General features: G+C 30.9%; 2 protein-coding genes across 2 annotated transcripts; both read right to left on the bottom strand.

Moving 5' to 3' along the window:
* Window positions 1-6,869: 6,869 nt before the first annotated feature.
* LOC108338433 (protein HOTHEAD) lies at window positions 6,870-12,244 on the bottom strand. Its single transcript, XM_017575725.2, has 5 exons — window positions 11,907-12,244; window positions 8,754-9,093; window positions 8,369-8,670; window positions 7,917-8,302; window positions 6,870-7,667 (listed from the first exon to the last, which is right to left on the bottom strand). Exons 1-5 carry the CDS (start codon window positions 11,986-11,988, stop codon window positions 7,035-7,037), a joined length of 1,743 nt encoding a protein of 580 aa, XP_017431214.1. The 5' UTR covers window positions 11,989-12,244; the 3' UTR covers window positions 6,870-7,034.
* Window positions 12,245-17,661: 5,417 nt separating this feature from the next.
* Window positions 17,662-21,106, bottom strand: LOC108329219 (uncharacterized). Its single transcript, XM_052870989.1, has 3 exons — window positions 20,381-21,106; window positions 18,465-18,591; window positions 17,662-18,368 (listed from the first exon to the last, which is right to left on the bottom strand). Exons 1-3 carry the CDS (start codon window positions 21,074-21,076, stop codon window positions 17,794-17,796), a joined length of 1,398 nt encoding a protein of 465 aa, XP_052726949.1. The 5' UTR covers window positions 21,077-21,106; the 3' UTR covers window positions 17,662-17,793.
* Window positions 21,107-25,279: the final 4,173 nt, after the last annotated feature.

The raw sequence follows: 25,279 nt of genomic DNA, 5'->3' as shown, positions 1-25,279 counted from the left end.
ATTTTTTTTAAAAATTAAACCAAAGTCATTACAAGATGACTTTATTTCAATGAAAATATATAAATTGGTTTTTCTACTGCACGACTAGTATATCTTTATTTTTGAAAAACTTTTAGTAAAATTATATATACTGGTTCTACAATTTTAATTAAGTGTAATTAATATTAATTAAAATTATGATTGATTGACATAACTTCAATTTACACAAAAATGGTTATGTGATTCCATAATTTCATTTTTCAAATAATTTCATTTTTCAAATGTCAAAAATCGTCTGATAAAATAATGACTTTTTCACACTTGTACCAATTTGTCATAACTTATCTTTGCATCTAATTTAAAAAAAAACTTACATCCATAATTTTAAGTTTATTGATAAAGAATAATGATACTTTAACAACATTTTATTAATAACATTTTAATATTATCTATGTGTCATCTTGTTATTGATCTAAAATTATTTCACAATGAATAATAATAATCATAAATACTAACATGAACCAATCACATAATAATAATAATCATAAATATCAATATGGACTAATATAATGACACCTAGCTAGTGTTAAAATATTGTCAAAAAAAATATTATTAAAAGTATAATTTGATAAATATTGGTAAAAAAAAGCATGGTATCACGTGGCACAGTAGATTATCTTTTCCACAAGAACATGTGAAGCAGTGGATTATCTTGTCCCTTTTTTGTGGCAGTCAACAAGTAGAATCAATGGATGAGCACCGACGTCGTTCTTTTTATGAATGTACCATTTTGTGCTTGGACCCGCCACTTTGACTACATGTATTATAATTAATTTATTTTTATTCATTTTCCATAAATAAAACTCGATTTGCCTTTAAAAAATTTGTCCAACAAAATTTATCTGCAAATTTAATTATATTTTAAAAATGGAAAGACATTATTTTTCAAAATATTAAAAAACATAACTTTATAATTGTAAAATTCACTACTGGTTAATATAATAATACGTTTTCTTTTAATTTAAAAGATATTTTTAAACTTATAATGTAGTAAAAATTGTTGATACGACAACTTATAATGTTAGTATAAGTGTGAAGAAAGATGTAAATTACAAATGATGCAGTTGATTTAGTTATTTTTTGTATTGTAGTTTGGATGTTACATTGTAACGCACTGACTAGGTTATCTCACAATTATATAAAAAATATAAGTAATTGAAAACTCTCTAATACCACCTTTTAACACAATATACCAAAAAGTTATATATCTCGTTTCAAAATATCAAATTGATAAACCAACCAAAAATTAGTTTTGTTTGCTTAGAAGAAACTTGACACGGAAAGATTTTTGAAGGATAAGTGATTTATTGGTCCTAACAATATACAACGTAATAAAGAAACTAGTTTGAGAAACTTATTAGTTGGAAAGAAGTTCGACTAAGAAAAAGATTTTCAGAAAAAAAATTAAATCATCTAAAAAAGTTCTTGACACCTGCTGGTCAAGACTAGATTGTTGTATGAGATCTTCCAAATGTTTCAGATCTACCATGACTAAGGAAGCTCATTTCCCTCACGAGAGAAAACATTGTGTCCCTAACAACCACCTTCATGATCCAAAGGTAAAGTTTTCACCAAGCTTTAGTAGCTCAAGGTAGCGATGGCAAGTGAAGACAACCAACCAAAATTGAGACTTAAAAGCTCGAGGATAGTTATGAAAAGAGTATTCTCAACATAGAGGAATCATTTACTACCAAAGCACACTCGTGCATGACTTATACATCATGCATCTAACTGGCAATATAATGAACTCAACGGCTCCACGCTTGAGTCTTAATAATATATAAACATCTTTACAACTAATATTCACATTTTATTCTTTCATTCTTCTTTTATGATTAACATAACAAGGCTCATAACCTATTTTTTATTTGTCTTTCTCTCTAAGTGGCATCTTGCTAGAGAATGACAATAGGATAAGATTAACAATTAAATGCGAACACCATAGTACAATATCTTACATACTAAAGAAGTGATTTAAAGCTCGAGCAGAGAATATGCTTGGTTGAGAAGCTCGCCCAACATAAAGCTTTCCAAGTGACACAAGTCATCAAGTTAATAAAACAAAATAGCAAAAGAAACATTGAGTTATTCCATTTGAAATAAAGCATGAGACCGAGTACAAGAGAAACTTGGAATTCCAATATCCAAGTACAAAAGCAAGAGCAACTCTCGACATTACAATATCTAAGTACAAGAGTTATAAAATTGATATTCTCTTAATCTGGAACAACATTGACCTCAAAGTCAATAACCTTTTCATTTAGATAGATCACCTCCTCTTGAAGAGACCAACACTTGTTGGTCTTTTGGACATCAAAGCCTACCTTCGTCCTTTGTTTTGTAGAATTCAGAAGTTAGCTTACCAAAACAGATGGAGCTTTATGCCAACCCTAGTTTTTGTTCATCAACTTTTTGGCCGACCTCCGTACACAAGCCAACCAGACCATCCATCTCGATTGTCACCTTAGTTGCCTTCACTTAAATATTCTTGAATTTTGCCTCGATTCCTTTTAGTTGTGACACCTCTAGATTTTCACTCGTCGGCTTCTAGTCGACCTTTGAACACAAGCCAGCTCGACCGACCACCTTGATCTTCACCTTGGCCACTTTCATTTTTTTCTACTTAGGCGATTTCAAGAGAGGATAATAAAAGTGAGGACAAATGCGAAAAAGATTAAGAATGATGTCATAAATACTTGAAGTGGGTGCTTGAAGTGAAGTAATGATATAAAAATATAGTATAAAAGCAAGTTAAAAGTCATCATCAGTTTAGCCAAAAATAAGCAACAAGATCTACCAAAACCGATAACACCAATAAAATTCGCCTAAAGTCGGCAACACCTAATTGAGTCTACCCAGGTCGAGAGCCTAGCATAAAGCCTTCTTAAAGTCTACAAAATAAGACAGAATAATTATTCTTGCATAGTGGCTTTCAAATGAACTTGGTTGAGTGACCTATTTACAAGCAAGCTCGATAGAATGGCCAAACGACACACGAGCTCGGTCGAATGGCCCATTTACAGGTAAGCTTGGCCGGATGACCAATTATGCAAGCTCGATTGAATGGTCAAACAATATATGAGCTCAACCAAATGGCTCATTTCCAAGTAAGCTCGACCAAATGACTAATTTACATGCAAGCTTGATTGAATGACCAAACGACATATGAGCTCGACCGAATGACAAATGCACCTGCAAGCTCGACTTAATGGTAAAATAATATATAAGCTTAGTTGAATAGCCAATCATCATGTAAACTTTGCAAGTTGGCGAAGCCTGACCACAAGAACAATCACTAGCATTCATTATATTAAATCAAACTTCTGATACTAGAGAACTTTTATATATATATATATATATATATATATATATCAAGTCCAAATATGTTAAGTGATATGGCCAACAAGGATCCATAACTAAATCTTGATAGTTTTATTATAGCTTTTAATAATCATTAATGGATAACATGTGGTGATATTGTTTATTTAATCACACAAATGAGATAGAGTTCGAAAGTCATCATGTATTTCATTAGTAAAGATATTGTGAAATTCATACTTGTTATCCAACATTCTTACTGACATACATTTCAACATTCAAGAAGATACGTTAAGATTATCTAATCCAATACATTCTAACACAATGTATGAAGTTCACACTCTGGTAATAACATATTACAACTTTTGTACTATTAAAATTCTAACATAATAAGAAATTGGGAATGAGTAAAGAGAAGAGAGGAAAGATATTTATATATTTTTGCGTAATTCAAATTTTTGAAGGAAAGAACGCGGCATTTTAAAATCTATTTCCATTCAGTTTTGAGTTACTTCCAAAATTAGTTGGCTGAGAAATCTTGAAATCTTTCTTTACTAAATAAATAAACTAAGTTTTTGGTTGAGAGAAGTATAATACGAGGAGAGAAGTGAATTAGAAAATGAAATGAAATAGAGTAAACGAAATTTTCGGTTGAATTGAATAAAGTTGAAAGAGAGTAAAACAAAATAGATAAAGGTGCCTGGTTTGAAGAAAAGAAAAGAAAAGAAAAATGATCTTATAAAAGATTAATTTTTTACTCACGGTTCATTTTTTTAGTGTGTTTTTATTGTTAATCTTTTGTATTTCTCGTGCAGTTCATTATCTTTTCATTCTTTTATTCGCTAATTACTCATAAAAATATTAGATGAAAATACTGTTTATATATATATATATATATATATATATATATATATATATATATATATATATATATATATATATATATATATATATATATATATCCCAAAGTATCGTCACAAATTAATTTGATTAAATTGTGAAATAAAGCTTAATAAATATAGTTTCTTCCAATAATTGAATACAACAATGCTTGAACAATTCATAGTTTATAAGTGGGTGCAAACTTCACTTTACAAGCCGATTTTGTGGGGTTGAGTTAGGCTTAAAGTCCACTTCTAACATGGTATTAGAACCATGGTTAGAGCTTATCCTAGTGATATTTGTTGTTTGCTAGGCATATTGTTCCACCTACTATCGGGCCGCTATCGGACCATCCATTAAAAATATCTAATCCCACGCTCGAGATGTATATACCTCGGCGTGAGGGGTGTGTGTTGGAAGTCTCACATCGACTAGAGATAAGGTCAATTCATAGTTTATAAGTGGTGCAAACCTCACTCTACAAGCCGGTTTTGTGGGGTTGAGTTAGTCTTAGAGGCCACTTCTAACAACTATATCTTTAATATTTGATTCTTCTTAGTATTTTAGTAAATTTATTTATTTTTCTTTTGTGAATCAAGCAAGGTATCCTCTTTTTCTTTTAAATCCAGTAACATCTCTTTTTCTCATTCTCATTCGAATTCCTTGTATGTCTTTCACTCATTTAGATCAAATGTAAATTAGAACTTTTCCACATAAAAAAAATGTGAAAACCTGATCGCGATTAAATTATCTTTTAGCTTAAGAATGATTTTTATTTTACTTAAGCATTGGATTCTTTATGAAAATATCTTACAAATTTATCAAAGAGAGAAGTACTTGAGAAATTATGTTTGTATAAAAGGTTTGTTGTTTTTAGGGATGATAACTGGAGTACTACTTACCCGCTATCTACTCCATCCGAAAAGATCTGTATGATTATTTACCTATTATTTGTTGGGTATTTATGAAAAAATATCAGCATGAGGTGTGTGATGTTCCGATCATTGAATTTGTAGAGATCAATAACTAGTAAACAGAAATTAACCAGGTTGAAATGGTAACTGATAGCATAAATCAGATATAATAAGGATATTAATCAATTATTTCAGTTACTTTTTCAAGAACTATCGGCACATAGAGTTTGTTCCAAATGGAGTATTTCATAAACAGCGAGTGCAGCACGGTTTTACTTTAGTCTCTGAAATCTGAACTGCCACACTCGGTCAAACTAATGTCTTTTTCTTTCTCATAATTCATGGAGAACTTGAAATTGAAACAAGGTTCTATATATTTATGGTTTAAGAGGAATGACAATACCCTTTGATCACACGAAGAAGATGGTGCTGCTGCGATGTTGTGCTAAGCAAGAATGAGTTGCAGGGCAACTCTCCTTTGGCGCGTCGAGAACAGAAACCGCACACACAAACCGATTAGGTTGTTGTTGGGAGACTCGAGTATGTGCCAAAGAAGAGATGCCCTGTAACTGCTTCGCTTATCTCAAACTTTACGTCCCGAATGAATAAGAATTTCTCTTCTCTTGTCTTGTTTGTGTTTTTTTTTATACTAAGTGAGACAGCTCTTGAGGCATATTTATAGTGACCTGAAGAAGAAGCATATGCTGAAGCATATGCCAGTGCCTGCTTTCTACGCATTCCATGCAAAGCATGGAAATCTTGTCTCTCAAAAACAACCTCAAATTCTTTCTCCAATGTTTACAGATTCTTATTAGATCGCTTTCTTTTTCCAGAATTCTCTATCCTTCCAGCCATGTTTGCCTCTGGAGAAGGATTTTAGGAATAACGTGGAAAGGGTTCACTGTTGGAGGTGTTGTCAATTGGTAGATGCTTTCTTACTTTAACGTATAAAAAACTGGCAACAATATTAATATCTCTGCCCTTATATGGAATATCCCATGTTATATTCTTCTCATTATTTTCCTTCTTTTTTTTTTCAGTGCTTTCAATTTCAAGTGACTCATTCTTCAAACCTACGATAGCAGTTTCAAAGGTTTACGTTTGTAGTGTCTCGAGAGTATTGCAGAGGCGTACACTATTATATCTCTTATATTTTATCCAAAGACCACTTCTAATAATAAAATATTATATTCAGATTAAAAAATATAAATGTATATAATTTGTATAAAGATTTTCACGTATCAGGATCCTATTTTATTTAGTAAATTTCACTATACAGATTTTACTGATATTTTTAAATACTAAAAGCTCATTCCACTTCCTTATGTACCATAGAATGTGCAGCCTTTTTTAATCTTTGAATTCTTTGAGAATATATATCAATTGTTCTTTTACTAGTTAAATTATTGGTGATATATTGCTAAAATCTTGAGTTCCTCAATAGCCCGTCTATTAATACCACGCCAATCTGTCGAACCTTCCCCTTTGGAATTAGTATTGTTTGGAATTGTAAAAAAAAAAGGAAAAGACAAATTGAACTAACAACTTACGTGTTTTATATTTTTCTTAAATTAAAATTAAAGATTCACTTGATAAAATATATAAAGTTAATGGTATTATAAAAATGAGTGCTGAATTGAGAATAAATTATGATTTTTTTAATTGAAAACGTAAAAAAAAAAATACTGAAGATGTTGCAAGAAATAACATCCATCGTGTAATAAAAATATACGAGAAGAAATGTTCTCCCTGCCTAGCTTAATTAACTTCTATGTGTTCATCAACTACAAGAATAATGACGATTTCTTATTTTTCTCATTGCTGGGCTGCCTCAGAAGCAACGTTGATGAAAAGATGAAATCAAAGAAAAAACTATACAATTTATTGTTGTGTTTGATCCGCAGCAGTGGCACGAAGTCTCTGAGTGAGTATTTTAACTCCCATGTACCTGCCAAGCATCATAACAGTGGCCTGAGGATTAGTCCCAGGAGAGTAGTTAAAGGTGGAACCGTCGATAACGCGAAGTGCATCGACACCAAGAACCTTGTAGTCCCTGTCGACGACTTTTCCAACTTGGCAGCCTCCGTGGTAGTGCCAAATGGTCATCACCGTGTCTCTGCAGAACTGTTGGAGAGAGAGGGAGGAGTTGGTGTGTTTGGGCAGCAAGTTAACGGGGGAATTTGCAGTCATGTTCAAAAGCATGGCGAGTGGCATGTTGGGGTATCTGAAGGAAGCGAATGCCTTGGATTCGATTATCTTCTCCACCGTGCTAAGGCCCTGCACGCATCTCTCCAAGTCCAGGGGATCCTGGAAGTAGTTGAAGGTCACCGACGGGTTTTCATTTGGATCGCGGGTTCGGAGCTCCAAATGCCCGCTTGAAATCGGACCCATTATCTTCTCCAGGATGAACCCTCCTCTGAAGGCTGCTTGGTCCAGACCCTGCATCGCTTCTGTTGCCTTAGCAATGGCCTCTGGGGTCCTTTCTTTTGGCGGCACCCTCGACAGTTGACCAATCTGCGTCAACCAACTTATCCTTTTTATCTTCTCAAAAAATCTATTTCATTATTAAATTTGACTTTAACTTCAATATGTCAACTGCATCATCCACTCCATCAATTATTTTATACGTAATTTTTTTAATAATTATTACAAATTTCACCCTATAATTTAATATGATCGGGTTATTCTGATTAATTTTCATATAATATAGTTGTTTAATGTAAGTTATTCGTGGTTACACTAAGAAGTATATAATGGGAGTACCTTAGGGGAGAACATTCCGTAGTCCGTAGGGGAACCACCGGCGAAGTTTTCACCACTGGCAGCTTCAATGTAACTGCCAAAACTTGTAATGCCCACCACCTCAATGAGAGATATCTCCACCGGTTGAGGGGATGGGACGAAGATGGCGTTCATGGGGTTATCTGACATTCCCTGACCCACCAAAGGCTGGTCCAATGTTACACTGATGTTATGGGCCCGAAGGTGTTGTCTGGGCCCAACTCCACTCAACATAAGAAGTTGTGGGCTTCCAAGCGCACCAGCCGAAACAATGATCTCGCTCTTGGGATGACGATTCAGGTACGCCTTGTGTTTACGACCCAATGAATCTCTGAACACAACTCCATGCGCCATTGGTTTAGATCCATCTGCAATGAGTTAAATTGGTGAGTATTAATGGGTGGAGAAAAAGGAAATGAAGACGTGGAAGGGACCTTTGACTCTAAAGAGGATCCTGTGGACGGTGGCATGGAGAAGGAGGGTAATTGCAGAGGGGTTGGCATACTGCAAAAGATCAGCAGCGGTGTGTCTGAAGCCTTGGTGGTCAAAGATGGTGCCTCCTACCTTAGTCCCACCAATGTGATCATAACTGAAGCCATTATTAGGCACAACACCTATCTCAAGCAGCCCTTCCCGAACAGCTGACTGCCACTGCTTCACTTCTGGCTCAAACGCAACTACCTTCTCCACCCATTCGTACGACTCATTCACAGCCCTTCCATCCCACCCCGCTTCCCTACCCATAAACAAACAATCGATAATCCTTATCATATATAATATCAACGATAACAAAACAATGAGGTTGCGTATTGCCTCTACCTTGCATATTGAGGGCTGGCGCGAGTGTAAAAGCCAGCGTTCAAGCAGCTTCCGCCGCCGAGGACGCGGGCTCTTGAGTTGATGACGCCGTCTTCGGAGATGAAACGCTGAGCGGGAGAGGTGGGGGAGGTGTCGGAGAGGGCAGCACCGAAGGCTGCTAAGTTGGTGATGTTGGGGTTCCCGTAGGGTGAGCCACCGCGTTCAAGGAGCAACACGCTGTAATTCTGGGACAGTGTCGCAGCAAGAGGACAACCTGCCGTGCCGCCGCCAATTACGATGTAGTCGTAGTATGAGATGTCTGGTGCCGCCGTTGCATTGCGCATAAATGTGTAGTTGGAAACTGTAAATTCGTATCACCAACACCTCTTCGTTAGATTTCCCAAGAAATCTGAATCGCACTAGCAGTGTTTTCCCTTTCTAAGGTTTTGAAAATGGAAAGAATGATGAATGATGAGAAGAACCAAACAATCTAACTGTCACTAACAGTGTTTTCCCTTTCTTAGCTAGCTAGTACTGTGCACTCGGGAAAGTACTTAATGTTTGTCTAAGTGAAGTAAATGGATGGTGTAGATAAATGTTACCGAATTTGGTATATATATAAGCATTGTCACATGATTAATTAGTTGCATAGCTAAATATAAACAAAATATACAGTTTTAATAAATAATATTAATTAAGTTAATTTAATTTTTATTTTATATCATTTTTTTCTAAACTATTCTTAAATAATATTATGAAGGATAAAACTCCCATTTAAATAATAACATTAAATAATATTGAATTATATGTAACTTGATTAAATTTGGATAGTTTTTACATTAAGATAAGAAGTGTCAAATAGAAAATTTTCCCCGATCAATCCATTTTGTTAAGATTTCATATTAAATGTCAAGAATTGAAATAAATAATTTATAATATTTTGAAATAATGCATGTTCAGAATTTGTTAATACCTAATAAATATATATTATTTAAAATCTAATCTTAGTATACTTACATATTATATATATATATATATATATATATATATATATATATATATATATATATATATATATATATATATGTATGTATGTGTGTGTGTTATAAATCAATCAAATGAACTATAAAACCAATTAGAACACACAATTTTAATGTGAAATTTATTATTAGAAATACATTCTAATTACAAGTTCAAAGATCAAATATATTTAGCTTTAAAGTAATGACAGGAGTATGCCATCATGGATTTTTTATTCGTAATAAAGAAGGCGAATTAACTTAACAAAAATGATAATTTCAAAACCTAAAAAGATAAAGCAACTACTTTACCACTCATTTTAATAACATGATAATATATATTAGTATTTTCAAATAATAAATAAAAAAAAAATGAATATAACAATCATCAAGTGAATGTTTTTTTTTTTAAGTATCACCTCCCTGACTTAATTACTGTAGCATTATAAATGTAATTAGAGTTAGAGAGTTCCAATGTGTGGACCAAATTGATGATTAATTAATGTGAAGGAAAGACTTAGTTGAAGTTTCCTTTTCATCACTTTCGTTCTCATCGAGCTGTGACAATGCAAAATGTTTCCCCTGTTTTTTCTCGTCATTTTCTATCACCGCATTAAAAGGACAACAAATAAAGAAAAACATGGGTCACAATATTGCTGGCATTTGAAAATCAAAATCAATCTCAGAGGCTGAGTACCCCAAAGCTCAAGGGCATTCTTCAACTGCCCTATTTAATTAGGACATCTTTCACACGAATAGATAACTTTTCTTTAAAGTTTGTTATACCCCCTTCCCCAAATAAAAGATGCATAGACATTTTACATATTCTGTTGTTGATTGGTAATTTTAATATACTCGTTTATAACTCGCATAATTAATGCTTAAACAGTAGTTAAAAGTTAACTATGAATGCATACTTTCTTTACATATTAAAGGTATTTGACAGTTAGTAATCGGAAATTAATTCTCTTGAAATGTTGAAATAGTTGGTTAAAAAAAGTATTTGTTTTACCAAAATTAAGGGAATCTCCTACCCAAGACTGATAATATCTAAGAAGAATGGCTCAAGACTTTTCCATTAGGAGATGAAACAGAACAAAATGGAGCATTGTGTTCCATTTTCTTCTGTCTCATTTATTTGAGTGGACCAAAATGAATGAGCATCTAGTTCGTTATTCAAGAGATTGAAAGAACTGCAAACTGAGTTGAGTTTTGTTAGTTGAGAGAAGAGTGTTTGGTTTACCTATGTTTGATGGTCCTACTTAGCTAATGAGTAGACATGTGGTGGTTAGTTGAGAGAATTTACCTTTATTTTCTCCTTCTTGCAATTATTACACTTCCTTAACAGGTTAGCAAGGACACACCACTGATGTGGTGAAATTCTATTCTGGCTCTATACTTTCGTATTAATTAATGACAAAATGTATCAAAACTGAGTCACAAACCAAATTCTACCCTATCCATTCTTACCAGATTACCCTGTTAAACAAGCTTCAGTTTGGAAAGAAATATTTTCTAGTTTGATTAATCTTCCTCATTCAACCTAACCGTAATTTTACAAACCAAACTCAACCCAAGAGTTCAAACTTTCGAATCATTTTCAACTGTATAAATAAACTAAAAAATAGGTCAATTCGGTTGAAGAACCATTTTCTAGTTCGGTCCAGTTTGAGTGAATCGCTTTCTTGTTTTGTTTGGTTCGGTTTTCATCAGAAGCTACCCAATTAACAGAAAGTGTCCCACACTCCGCACAATGCCACAGATATTATATAGCTTTGCCTATCAAAAGGTTTAGCTAATGGTTATAAGGAACCAAAATCATGTTTTAATATTGTCAGTAATTACTTCTAACACATGTGTCCTAAAAATCATGTGCGTAATGCATTAGAAATCACAGTGAAATCTATTAATCATACTTTCAAACAAAAAAAAATTATACTTTTAAATTGTCTTGATACTCAACCTAAAAAGCTAACATAGATGTTAAACCATTAACTCTCAAGCATGAAGATGAGTGTTTTACTTTTGACTGTGTCCTGATAAAAAGTTTATCAGCACAGATGCAGTTCATTTGGAGTAAAACCCTGCAAAATTTGACCGATCTACACAAGTATATGATAATACATTTGAATAAGACAAGAAAAAGAAGAATGACCTTTTTGGGAAGCACGGAGTGGAGCTGAGAAAAGAATCGAAGAAAGAGCAGCAAAAAAGAAGGTGGAGCAGCAAAGAGCCATTGCAGAGTTGTGAGGCAGAAGAAGTTGAAGTGAAGTGATGAAGTAATGAAGTAATGAAGTGAGGTTATTAAATGGTATTTATAGAGTTGAAAGTGGAATAATCTCAACGATCATGACGGCCATATTTGAGCAATATAAAGATTACTAGCTGTTTTGGTCGCGGAAAACTGAGATTAATTCGAATTAGTCATATGTGTGGGGACGTGATAAATAAATAGTGAAGAAAATGCAGAGAATTTGAAGAGGCATCATTCAAAATTAGCTTCCCATGTCCTCGGCTTGCAAATATATAGTAGTGGTTGCCACCAATCCAAAACTCTACAGCAAACACACGATTTATGGGAAGACAGTTGGCCTTTTTTATTGCACCTAATAACTGCCACTGTCCCTTCATCTTCTACTTCTTTCATGCTTATCACTTTCTTTTAGTTTCCACACTTTTTTTGTTGTACGAAATACAAAAAAAAAAAAGTGCAGAAAGAAAATTAAATAAAACAAGGTAAAATGTGTGCTGGATAGTGTGGCAATACTTTTATATTAACACTAGTTAAAGCTATCTTTTAAACCAAAATTTATTAAAACATTTAACTGACAAAAAAATATTAAATATGTTTTTAGTAACTTCACATGCAATTAAATTTGTATTTGTTGTGATTAATGTTCGTCACAAAATAACTTTAATCTATATCAAAGAAAAATTGATCTTAACATAATCATGATCGATTTTAGTATAAAAAAGACCTTATTGATATTAATGATGTTCAACTTATGACTTCTTACTTTTACCAGGTTGAAGATATATTAGTCTGAACAAAGTTAACAATATCTCTGTAAAATATATCCTAACAATAACCAAATAAAAAAATATATATGGAAATTTTCAAATTATCACTTTTAGATAAATTTTGAAATGATCATATTTCTAATTAAATTATTTTTAAAATTCATTACTTGACGACATATTTAATTAAAAAAACTCAAAATTTATATAAAATTGAATTATATTCCAAAATTTTCTATCTGAACAAACTATAAATGAATTTGACTAATACTAACACTCTTCTTCAATATGAATTAAGTTATAGATTTTAAAAATTTATAATAATATATTTTTGTGTATAAATAACATAATATTTCAAAAATATCATATAAATTATAAATATTTATTTATAAAATAGTTTTGTATTAATTATGTTAATGATTCTCGTAATATATTTTTTTCATATAACTCTTATAATTACAGTTTTTTTCTCTCTTTAAATGACGATACAATACATAAAATATCATATTATTACAATACATACATGATATGTGTCCTATCCAGATGATATTTCATCTACCATGATGAAATCCTAGTAATAAAAATAAAATTGAATATTTTACTAATACAGGTAGTGTATTTAAGTTTCTAATTCATTTTAATTATAAATATATCACAATTGTACTTTTTTATTATTAATATATTATAAATATAAAATATTTGTTGATGTGCAATATACAAGGTTAATTATTAACTGAAAGACCATTAGATGTGAATCAAACTAAACGATTGAAACATTACAAACACAAAGCAATTAAGCAAAATAAACAAATTCTAATATTATCTTATTTAAAGACTAAATCACAATTAGTTATGTTTAAATAATAATTAGATCAATTTTAATAAAATATTCATTATAAAGTCCATAAATAGTAATTCGAGATAAGAAGATAAATTACACATTATGTATCCTTATAATTTGAACCAAGTTAACTTTAATATCAGAAGTTTTTTAACATATATCACTGATCGATATTGACAAATAGGATTTGAATTTGAGAACGATTAATTCAAAATCATCCATTAAAAAAAATTATTCAACACACTAAAAGAGTTGACTTTATTGATGATTAGCTTTCATTAAAAAAATTTAATTGATCAGACTAACTTATATATATATATATATATATATATATATATATATATATATATATATATATATATATATTGAATTTATTTTCTATAAAACTTAAATTCGAATCATTATTTAGTAGATCCCAAGTTTAATTTAATATTGGTTACGGTCATTACAGCAAGACTTCATTTAACGACTTTTATTACGTTATAATGACAAAATAACAGGGAATTAGTGATGTATGTAAATATTTTAAAGCATTGGAAAGTACGTAATGCAGACATTATATTTAAAGTTACAATTCTTTCTTTTGAATCAATTGAAACAACGATACTCGATTATTCGCAAACCCAATTTTCTAACATTGATCGTAAATTAAGATAAAAGTCTTGTTATTAAATTAAACTGCTTTACTTTTTAAAAATTCAATTATAAATAGCAAATGATTAAAATATATTTATAGATAAAAATGAATAAAATAATATTTTATAAGAGGATTTGGAGGCGTAGCAAAACATAAATTGAGGACAGCTTTTATGGAAATACTTGGTCCACATCTCACCAATTCCTTCTGTGGGGATGAACTCATGGTATTCACGAGATTCAATTTTCAGTTTCTTCAATAAAGGAGCTTTCACATAATTTCTATACAAAGAAACAATAAATTCTTTAATGGACACAAATGAATACGGTTGGAGATGCCAGCAAGGGCTACTGAAATTAATTGCACAATAATACCATATCTTATTTTTGCGGCGATTCAATGCCCTTTATAAAATGACTCATGTACTTGTAAGGTTAAAACCTGTTTTTGTTGAGTTTGGTTTGGAAAATGACATGATAAAAAATTCATTTTGAAACAGGTGGGATTCACTTACAACATTTGATGAAGACATGTTTTTACTCACTTAGGTAATTTGGTAGAGTTGATGTTTATTGGAATTCGTTTTGCATATCCAAAATATAAACAAATATGTATTAGATTTGGAGTTGGTGGAGGAGTAGCTTTACTCATCTATGAACACGTTATTTAAGAACAATTATTATTATGTTTCAATCTTCTTATGCTGACTTTACGTGTCAAGAATTTCAATCCAATAAGGTATAATTTAATAATTTAGTTTAATAAGAATTTCGATTAGAGATAATTAGTAATTTAGCTAAACAAATTCTTAGATGTAAATTGAAGTACGACTTTTACACTTTATTCACTTGAATGGATTTAGGGAGAGTGATTGAATGAATTTGAGAGAATTTGAACATAAACTTTTTGTTCTTTATTTGAGTGGATTTTGGAGATAAGTAAGAGTGAATTTGGAAGTAAATTTTTTTAATCTGTCACATCAATCAAATTCTATACTAATTTTCACAAACTTTATTTCCAAATTCACTCTCATTTACCTCCAAAATCCACTCAAATAAACAACAAAAAATTTACCTTCAAATCCTCTCAAATCTATTAAATCACTCTTTCCCAAATCCATTCAAGTGAACATACAGTTAGTGTAACACAATTTTTGGCGCTTTAATCAAGAAAAGTTCTGAAAATAATTTAGTGTTCTAATCTACAACATACTTTTTAATGCTTTAATAATGAAAAAAAAAAAAAAGAGCAACAGGGAACTTGTCTTCCTTTGCATTTGGTTTGAGCCAATTGGCAGCATTGCTAAATCTCCCCATGTATACATGGCCAATGCTTTTTGGCTCTATAACATAATCAAATGACTTAGTACCACTGTTGAATGTCAAGCAGTAACATGATTCTTTGTCTTGTTCTTGCATGGACGCACTTATAATAGCAAGATCTCTAGCTGTAAGACAATGACAAGAATAATAACAACACCATACTATTAGGATTAGTCAATAACTAAATTATCAAGTATCTTATTCACCATGATAATTCTTTTAATAATTTATGGATCTCCAAAATGCCAAACTTTTTTTTTCCTGGTTGCACATTACGATTGAAAATGATTACGCATCCAAAATGAATCGGGAACATGACTTCAAAACCTGATAGACCTGACCAAAACATTTGTAATTGTTGTCGTAGATAACTATGCACACCAACACACAACAGTACTAGATATCAGACCAGACCATTTTTGAAAAACGAACTTCTGGAACATATTACTCGTTATAAGACAGCACAGCTGAGTAAACTATGAATAAGTGATATTTAGTTACCAAGTAAATTAATTATATTGATGAATTGCCATAATGCTTGAAGTATGAACTTACTTCCTAAAACTCATTTAGATCTTTGAACAACACTAAAGTGCACGTTTATCAAGGAGAGATGCATTAGGAAAATACAATATCAATGAAACTTATTTATAATATTAAGATAATGGATTAATATATCTTAATCTTTATATGATGCAATATCAATGCAATCTCAGTTTAACCATATAAATAATTGATATTGCCTTCTTCTCAAAATCTTAAGGTGATAATAAATTTTTATTTTTATTTTTTATTTTTTTTCAATGTAAAACTTAGACTCATTTTAACCTAAATAAAGTAAAAAATACAAAATAAATATGACTTTGTTTGTATTAAGTATGTGTTCAGGAAAGTAGAAAATACATTCTTGAAGGAAAACATATTTTTAAGTATTGTCCTGAGCCCATCATTCATACTGACCTTTAGTTGATTTATGGGCTTAGACATATCTGCAGGCCCTTTAGTTTGAGTTGGCCTATTTTCCGTATCAAGCCTTACCTGGTCTTTTAGTTTACTTCATAAGATAATTTTTCATTCCAACTTGACTTGTTCTGTTATCATTTGAGTTTCTTCTGTATTGAAAATATTTATAAAATCTCAAAACTAAGAGTAAGAAATGGTAAGTAACTGACTAAAACTGTACGAATGTGTGAAATCAATATAACATGTCCATAACTAATTTTATAATACGGTTTCTACTCTTTTATTTGAATCTGTAACAATTTTCTACCTACTTAACTTTTCAAGTCAAAAACATTTAATGTGATGAAGTTAATTAAAATATTCTAATAAATATAAATAAAAATATATTTATCAATAATCAGAATATAAACTTTACAATTAGTATCCTAAAATATTAAAATGTAATGAATATTATTTTAATTTATTATTCTTAATACAAAATGTACATTATTCTATCAACCATAGATTGGATGGTCAGTCATAGTTTGATTACTTTAGCAAACTACCAATAAATTCGGTCAACATCAATCATACTGCTTAGTCATGAATTAGCATATTAACATTAATGTTAATTAACTTAAAGATGAAATGTCATTATTTATAATTGAACTAGTGACTACAAATAGATAAGTAATTTACAATTTACTGTTACATTAATTATTAACCGTTAAAGTTGAGTTGACTTTAACATCTTCTGCAACACTCTTCTAGCAATTCGATACATTACTTAAAATTTTTGACAACATTCAGACTTTAAACACACAATTTAATTAAATCATTAACGTTAATCTCATACTCAAAACACGAAATATTTTACATTTACTTAATACTATTTTCTTTTATCTTAATGCGTTGTTGATTAATGGGTTTCATATAAGTAATCTATACAACATTTATATTTTAAAGTTTTTTTTTTCAGAATTGTGTAAAAATACAAGTCCTCAAAATGTTGATAGGTAATTAAGTTTATAAGAGCTCATGTGTGCAAGCTCTTCGGAGAAGATGAATTTAATTTTTTTTCCCAAGTCCTAATAAATACTAGAAGCCAAAGCGATATACGCAGGATATTGGGGAAGAAAAACATGGTAACTAAAAGCAAAAATTTTCCCTAATTGTTCCAAAATTTAGAGTCTCGTATCCCCGAGACAGGGAGAAGAGACGAATACAATCGATGTAAAAGGAAAAAGAAACAATGGAAAAAGGTAATCGGCAGCATGTTATCTCAGTGGCTGGCACGTATCATAAGATCAAGCACTGACTCATTAACCAGAATTGTCAAGACTTCGTTTGCCAGGTCCCCACCCAATTGTTGTATTTCTTGATCATAGTTTTTCCACCCTTCACATCTGTCCATCTCCCTAACATACACAGACCTTCGTCCTTGTTCTTCCCAATCCAAATACAGTTCTTGGGGTCGCCCGTTTATCCAATCCTCTGCTACCTTGCAAAGGTGAAGCTTTTTTGACAGATCAATTTCTTTACATTCTCCAACACTCTTCTTGAAGTAATCAAACAGCAGGTTCTCTGCCTTAAGTATCAAAGTGTTCTGTGGATTTGATCCTTTAACGAAGTTGAGAAGATTTCGAGCGTTCTCCTCAATGTCGTGATTGTTTGCAGGACGCAAGTTATTTCGAGTACGCGCTGCTGGCACTACTACGCGGGAACGTTGTTTTGTAGAATGCTTGAGTGTTTCATCCCCCGCCTCTAACCGCGCAAACCTTTTCTCTAAAATCACCGGCTCCGGTGAAGCCACACTTTCTAAATGGCATCTTTCGTGCATATGCTTGTGTTTCCTTCCTGTATTTTATTCATTTGTCAGAAAAGAAAAAACAAAAACAGTGGAAGAATGGCATCGAAGTTTATGACATTTTTTTGTCGAAAGAAAGACATTACCTTCCGTGATGGAAACAACAGAGGAAGTGGATCTGAAACGACACTTGTAAATCTCTTCTTCATCTACAAATGGACAATCTAGTATCGATACAGGACTAAACTGTTCTTTCTCATTTGCCCAGTATTCCTGTTTCACAAGATCCATTTCGCTAATCAGTCTCGTTTTCATTACAGAGAAAGAGATATATCATCAAAGCTTTTTTAGATACAACTGACAGTTTTATTAATGCTGGAATTCTAACAATAGGAGTGGATGGGCACATAATCAATTCTGTACTATAATTTAGTTGGATTCATTCAAGAGTTTAACTTTAATAGAGTATTATTACCAAATTTATGAAGTGGTATCAAAATACTCAAACTTTACCCAAAACGTTCAACTTTTCTTCAAATGCTTTATCAATTTATTATTTAGAGATGTGGACAGAAGTTTCAACAATGCTTCAAATACAAACGCTTTATTTTAAGGATATCTGTATAAACTACAATACTTTAATTAGCTTATATTTAATTGCTGTTGTGTTCGTTTTATTTTTCAAATACCTTAATTCCATTAAGATCAAGACTAAGTTGTTCTCAGGTTACCCCTCTAAGATTTTTATTTATTCATTTTTAGTTTTGAAATAAAATAATTGTTAATTTACTTTTAGTTTTTAAATCTTTCAAAATATTTGGTTACAAAAAATATTTGGATGGTGAATATGAACTACCCTTGTTAACCAGTGTTCTTACTTTAAAAAAATCATTAAACTTTAAAATACTTAAAATGTTTAATAATGATATATATATATATATATATATATATATAGTAGTATTAAATAGTTGTGAATTATTGGAAGGAGAAGTCAAAATGGAGTAAACTTAGGGCATAGACCCAACCCTACTAGTTCTCGTGCCGCAACGCACTGAAATTTATAATTTAAAAAAGCAAAGCAGTGTATCCTTAGCCGCCGTCCTGAAAATGACAAGATTAGGTGAAACCCAACTTCCCAAACGATCACCTATTTGGACTGAATAAACCAACGGTTAAGGACTTTCAAACAATATTTTATTTAATAAACTACTCCATACTACTATTTCATTTAGGTTTAATAGATTCGGAGGTTCTTATATTTGTGAATTCGTTTCAATTGGGTCCTCCAATTTTGAAAGTGATCAATTTGGTCCCTATTTTAACAAAATTGAGTCAATAATACCCTTTCCGTTAAATGTAATGGACAGCATTAACTTTTTAAACATGTGGCATGTTGAGGCATCCTTTTATTTGTAGGTTGCACAGTTTTATTTGAAGGATGCTTCAATATACCACATGTTTAAAAAGTTAATGTCGTCCATTACATTTAACGGAAAGGATATTATTGACTCAATTTTGTTAAATTAGGAACAAAATTGATCCCTTTCAAAATTGAAAGACCCAATTGAAACGAATAGGGACTTGCCGACCTATTAAACCTTTCATTTAATCACAATTTTTAATAAAAAAATCGTAGTGAGTTTCAGCGCCGCGGAAGGCGCTTACGCAGACCTCACATCTTCTCGTGAATAATTAAACGTTTAATTATCCCCACTCTACACGTGCAAATCACTGCTACAAGCTGTGTTTAGTACAGGGAATCGGATTCTCCATTACAGTTTAGACAAAAATATATATTACTTATACTTATTTATTAAAAACTAATAATCAAAGATCATAGTAATATAGAACACATGCACATGAACATTATAAACTCAAATTAATTAAAAGCTGATATGTATTTTTCTTCCCGGATCTGACTAGTTTGAAGTTTGAACATTTTTCGTTTTCTAAATGATGAACAATATATATATATATATATATATATATATATATATATATATATAAGTTAAAGAAAAGGATAGTGAAAGAATCGAAAGTTGGAAATTAGAGTAGTACTTACCTTGGTTACCACTTCTTCTTCTACCTTGTGACGTCGTGGTGTATACTCTTTGGTTGTCTCAAGCAGGAGGTAGTTTTCGTTGGAGCTCTCAGAGGAAGCAGCGGTAGATGCAAACGTGAATTCACTCTCTCCCCAACTGTTACTGCCACAACCAGAAGAAGTGGTGAAACTCGGGGCAGCTAATGCAGTATACTCAATGAACGACGTCGCTTTATGATGTTCCTGATCCAGCATAATGAGTTCCCGGAAAGATGTCCTCCTCCGCGGCACGCCTTGTTGGCTTCCCTCTTCCCTCACCACTGCTGCTTTTTTCCAGAAGCTTCTACTCAACAGCTTCCTCGAGAGGCTTCTACAGAGAACGCCACCTCTCTTCGCTCTACCACCCTTTTGTGACGTCGGAAGCGATTTTATCGCGTTGATTACGGCCACGGAAGCTCTCTGCAGAGCCGACACGGATGATCGTCGACGTCGAGGTAGTGTGTTCCTTGTTTTGCGTTGGAGTTGGAGATCTTTCTCAACGAAGAATCCCACGGTGGTGCAGCATCGTCGGCGCGGCAACGATTTAAAACCGTTGGATGAACAGGAACCGAGGTCGTCCCTGAGGTAGTCCTTGAGCAAAAGGGGACGTTTTGGGGGATGCTTGGTAGTGTGCATTAGAGAATTATTAGAGAAAGGTTTGGCAGCAGCGAAAGCCATGTGATCGTAGTTGAAGAAAAAGAAGGTAGGGTGGAGAAATATAGAGAGAGTTTAGGGAGTATATATATATATATATATATATATATATATATATATATTGTTAAAGAAGTTGTGAGTGGGGAAAGACAATAGAAGGTTCGGCGGTGAAGATCTCAAAACTTAACAGTCTGTGAGATGAATAAAATAAGAGTGTGTGGGAAGGAGACAAATTTTGAGATGTATTGAAGTAAGAAGCGTGCGATGAAACTATAAGACAATCAAGTTTAAGTGGAGATACAAGAAAGAAGAAGCTTGGATGCTTCTTAACTAAAATTTGAATCTCAAGAGGGAATACTTTATTAATATTGCCTCAGTTTGAAGTTTGTTGTGTAATGAGTTATTTTAGATAAACAAATACACACTGCATACTTTGGACTGTAAATAGACCTGTAGTTGACTATTTATGAATTTCTCTCCACGCGCTTAGGCACGTGCCACGTGTTTCTGATCCTCCTGTTGACTTACCACTTCCGACACTAATCTCATCATCCTTTTCTTACTATTTGCTTTCAACTCCATTTTTATGTATAAAAGCATTTTCCACATTTCAAAAAGTTGGCAAATGTTAAACCAACTCTTATCCATCAAAAAAAGTCGGGTGGTTGACCCTTTTTTTTTCATCAAAAATTTAATATTACCTAAAATAGATTAAATTTTTTTATTTTTTACAAAAAGGTGAATAATAGATTGTCCGGCCAAGTTGACTGTTCTAGTCCACCATTTTTAACTTTGATTAGTGAACTGGCTTATCGAATTTGACTCTTTTTGTCATTTTTAAATTAAGACACCTATTTCTAAAAATTTTAATAAGGTATTTTCAACATGAAATACTTATTTTAAATTCTTTAACACTATTATGATACGTTTTCAGTTCCATAGAATCTTCTAATACATATTTCATAAATTCTATTAAGTATCAATATTCTTAATTTCTAAACCACCTTTTTTATTATTATTTAAAACTATAGTTATCTTCGTAAAATTGTATGGTTTTATCCTCTGTTTAATGAGTTTTGTATATAACTAACATAACAAGTATTTTCGAAAAAGGCATTGAAGTCACGAACATATATAAAAGTATTGTTGATATTGTATTTCCCTGTGTGTGTTTTCTTTACTTTGCTGTTTTGATGACAAAAGTAACAAAAGACAGTACTCCTTTGACTATAACAAAAAAAAAATATTAACTTCTTTTAACTTTTAAATTTAATTTGAAAATAATTCTTTAACACACTGACTGAAAATATTGTTAAATACTTTTTGTCCATTATATATGAATAAATCGGAGGACTCAATTCTACACTAAAATCTGCCCTGAAAACTATTTCATGATGACTCTATTCCAAATCAGTGCCATTATGTATGCTTTCTCACCAGTATCCACAAAGTCCATGTGGGAAGTCCTAGTGATTAATCTTCATTTGATATAATAAATATATAATTAAGATACTAGAATACAAATATTTGTGATCTTTTATATATTATAATTTTATTTTATTTTCAGTTGGTTTGAATCTTTTTAATCTAAGTTTTTATGAAGAAATTAATGGAACAAATCTTATGTGGGTATATTAAATTATTAAATTTATTAAATGGTAATTTCTAGATATTTATATTATGACTAATTGAACGATTAGTTTGTAGTACCAGCCAATCCACACTTGCTTTTGGACAGCCCCTGGCCCCATTCAAAATTAAAATTCTAGACATCATTCAATATTTATACCACCCACAACTCCCCAACCTATTACATTGAAACACTATGCTTCAACATATAAAACATGCAAGAATTGAAAACATTTTTAGTATTGTCTCACTTGTTTTGTTTACGTTAAAGTTATAGCTTTTCAAGTTTTTTTCATCATTTTCAACACATAGATACATGAAATTTTAAGGGTAATAAAAGAAAATTTTGAAAGTAATTTGGAAATCAGAGAAAAGTGAAAGTAAGAGTCCTCATGCGACTAAAATATGGTTTCAAGGATTTGCATTATAAAGCTACTTTTCCTAATGTGTTGGTATATGATTTTCATCATCACCATGTTTTTTTATGTTTACTTTTCAATGGAGAGGAATGATAAGTGAATACTTGAACACAATAACAAATTAAAAGAACTTATGAACATAACGTCTTAGAATAGTTTTCAAATGCAATGTATAAGGTATGGTACTGGTGTATAAGTTGGCAAGATAGAGCAAATATCCTAATACTAACAATAGAAATTTCTCTTATGATTTATTGCGTAAGTGACTTCTATTTATTTTCATACATAATTTACAAATATTACTATTGTCGTATCCTTTTTAGAAGACTACTCATGATACACGAATATTCTCTAAGACAAATGACTCTTTTAAGTTAGATAATTTTGATATGCACGATGTTAAAAACACAATATGTTGGCTATTGTAACTTTGGTTAGGATTGTGAAAGAAAATTGTAAACCTTATAACAGGTTTGATGGCTTAAATGACTTTATATATATATATATATATATATATATATATATATATATATATATATATATATATATATATATATATATATATATATATATATATATATATATATATATATATATATATATATATATATATTAAAGCAGGGTGTGTTTTTTTTTAAGATAAATTTAGATAAGTGAATTTAAGTAAATTTAAGGAGAAAGTGGGATTCATTTATACAAAATAGATTTATTAAATATGTGATTTTAAGTTTGCTTAGAAGAAGACAAAACAGTTTAGTAAATAAAAGTTTGTTATTAAAGTATATAGTTGACTAATAGAATTAAATAACTATAGTTTTACGTCTATTAATTTTCTAATAGACTTAAATATTTTTAAGTCTGTAACTTTTTTAATAGACTTAAAAAAGTATTTTAACTTAAAGTGCATTCACATTTTCACTTTTTAACTTTTAAAATTTTTTTTTCACTTTTCAACCTTTACACAGTAGCTATTAACCTTAACTAATGATAGTTGCAATAACGTTTGTCAATCGATAACAAATTCTTCCACCAACTTACAGTTATAACGAACTAAATTTTTTTTTTATATATATGAAGGATGTGTGTATTCTGTTTTAAATAAGAATAATAATAGTTTGACAATATCTTTTTGATAATATTTTAACATTATTTACGTGTTATCATGTGATTGATCCAAAATTACTCTATAATCAATAATAATAATCATAAACACCAATATGGATCAATTCCAGAATAACACGTAAGTAAGGTTTAAATGTTGTTAAAAAGTAACATTATCCTTTATATAATAGATCTTTTTAGAGAAGTGAAATGATGAGTGGTTGGAATAGACAGGTAAAAATTGAACTGATAAGAAGAAATGACAAATTATTTAAGTTATGCATATTAATGATGGACAATAAAACAAAAGATATTTTGCACTATAATTAAATTCATGAGAAATGTGATAAACGATTATGGTATGATAGGAAATGGAAAATGGTTGTGTGAGATGTGAATAATAGCAATGTTTAGTGAGAAAAAAAGAAAATGAGATATCAGAAAGAGAATGGAAATGGCTACCTAAGCAGTGATGATGATGTTGCTAGCAGTGAAAATATTGACTATGGATTTGGACAATCCCATATGATTAATGAACTTGTTTTCCATTTTTTTTATTTTTTCTCTTTCTATTGTTCTGTCATCCTTCTGTCAAAGATTTTGTTCATTTTGGAGGGACTGTATGATAAGATATTTAAAAAAATCTAACATTCATATTATTTATAGCTAGTTAATTTCATATTTGTTTTAGTAAAAATTAATTTTTTTTATTATCTTTTTATATTACCAAAATCACGAATAAAGATGAAGATGGTTAAACATTGTTAGTTTTATGTTAGTGAAATTATTTTTCTCTTTTATTATCATCATAAGAAATAATTTCTTAAAGATCATATCAATCAATATTCTCTAGATTTTCTTTTGGTCAATATTAACAATATTTATTAAATGGTGTCTGTCAACTACAATTTTTTCAAGCAACGTCCACATATACTGTTATACGTTTTAGTTCATGTAAGGTTTTCTTATACAGAATAAAAACTTATATTATAGTAATTTCTTAATTTATGCTAATTATAATTTTTCAATTAATATTAATAAAATTATTTTTTATCTATGTCAATTAAGATTCATTTAT

This window comes from Vigna angularis, chromosome 1 (assembly GCF_016808095.1).
Source record: "Vigna angularis cultivar LongXiaoDou No.4 chromosome 1, ASM1680809v1, whole genome shotgun sequence".
Lineage (NCBI taxonomy): Eukaryota > Viridiplantae > Streptophyta > Magnoliopsida > Fabales > Fabaceae > Vigna > Vigna angularis.
The sequence above is the reverse complement of the archived record's forward strand: the minus strand, read 5'-3'. Positions and strand labels throughout refer to the sequence as shown.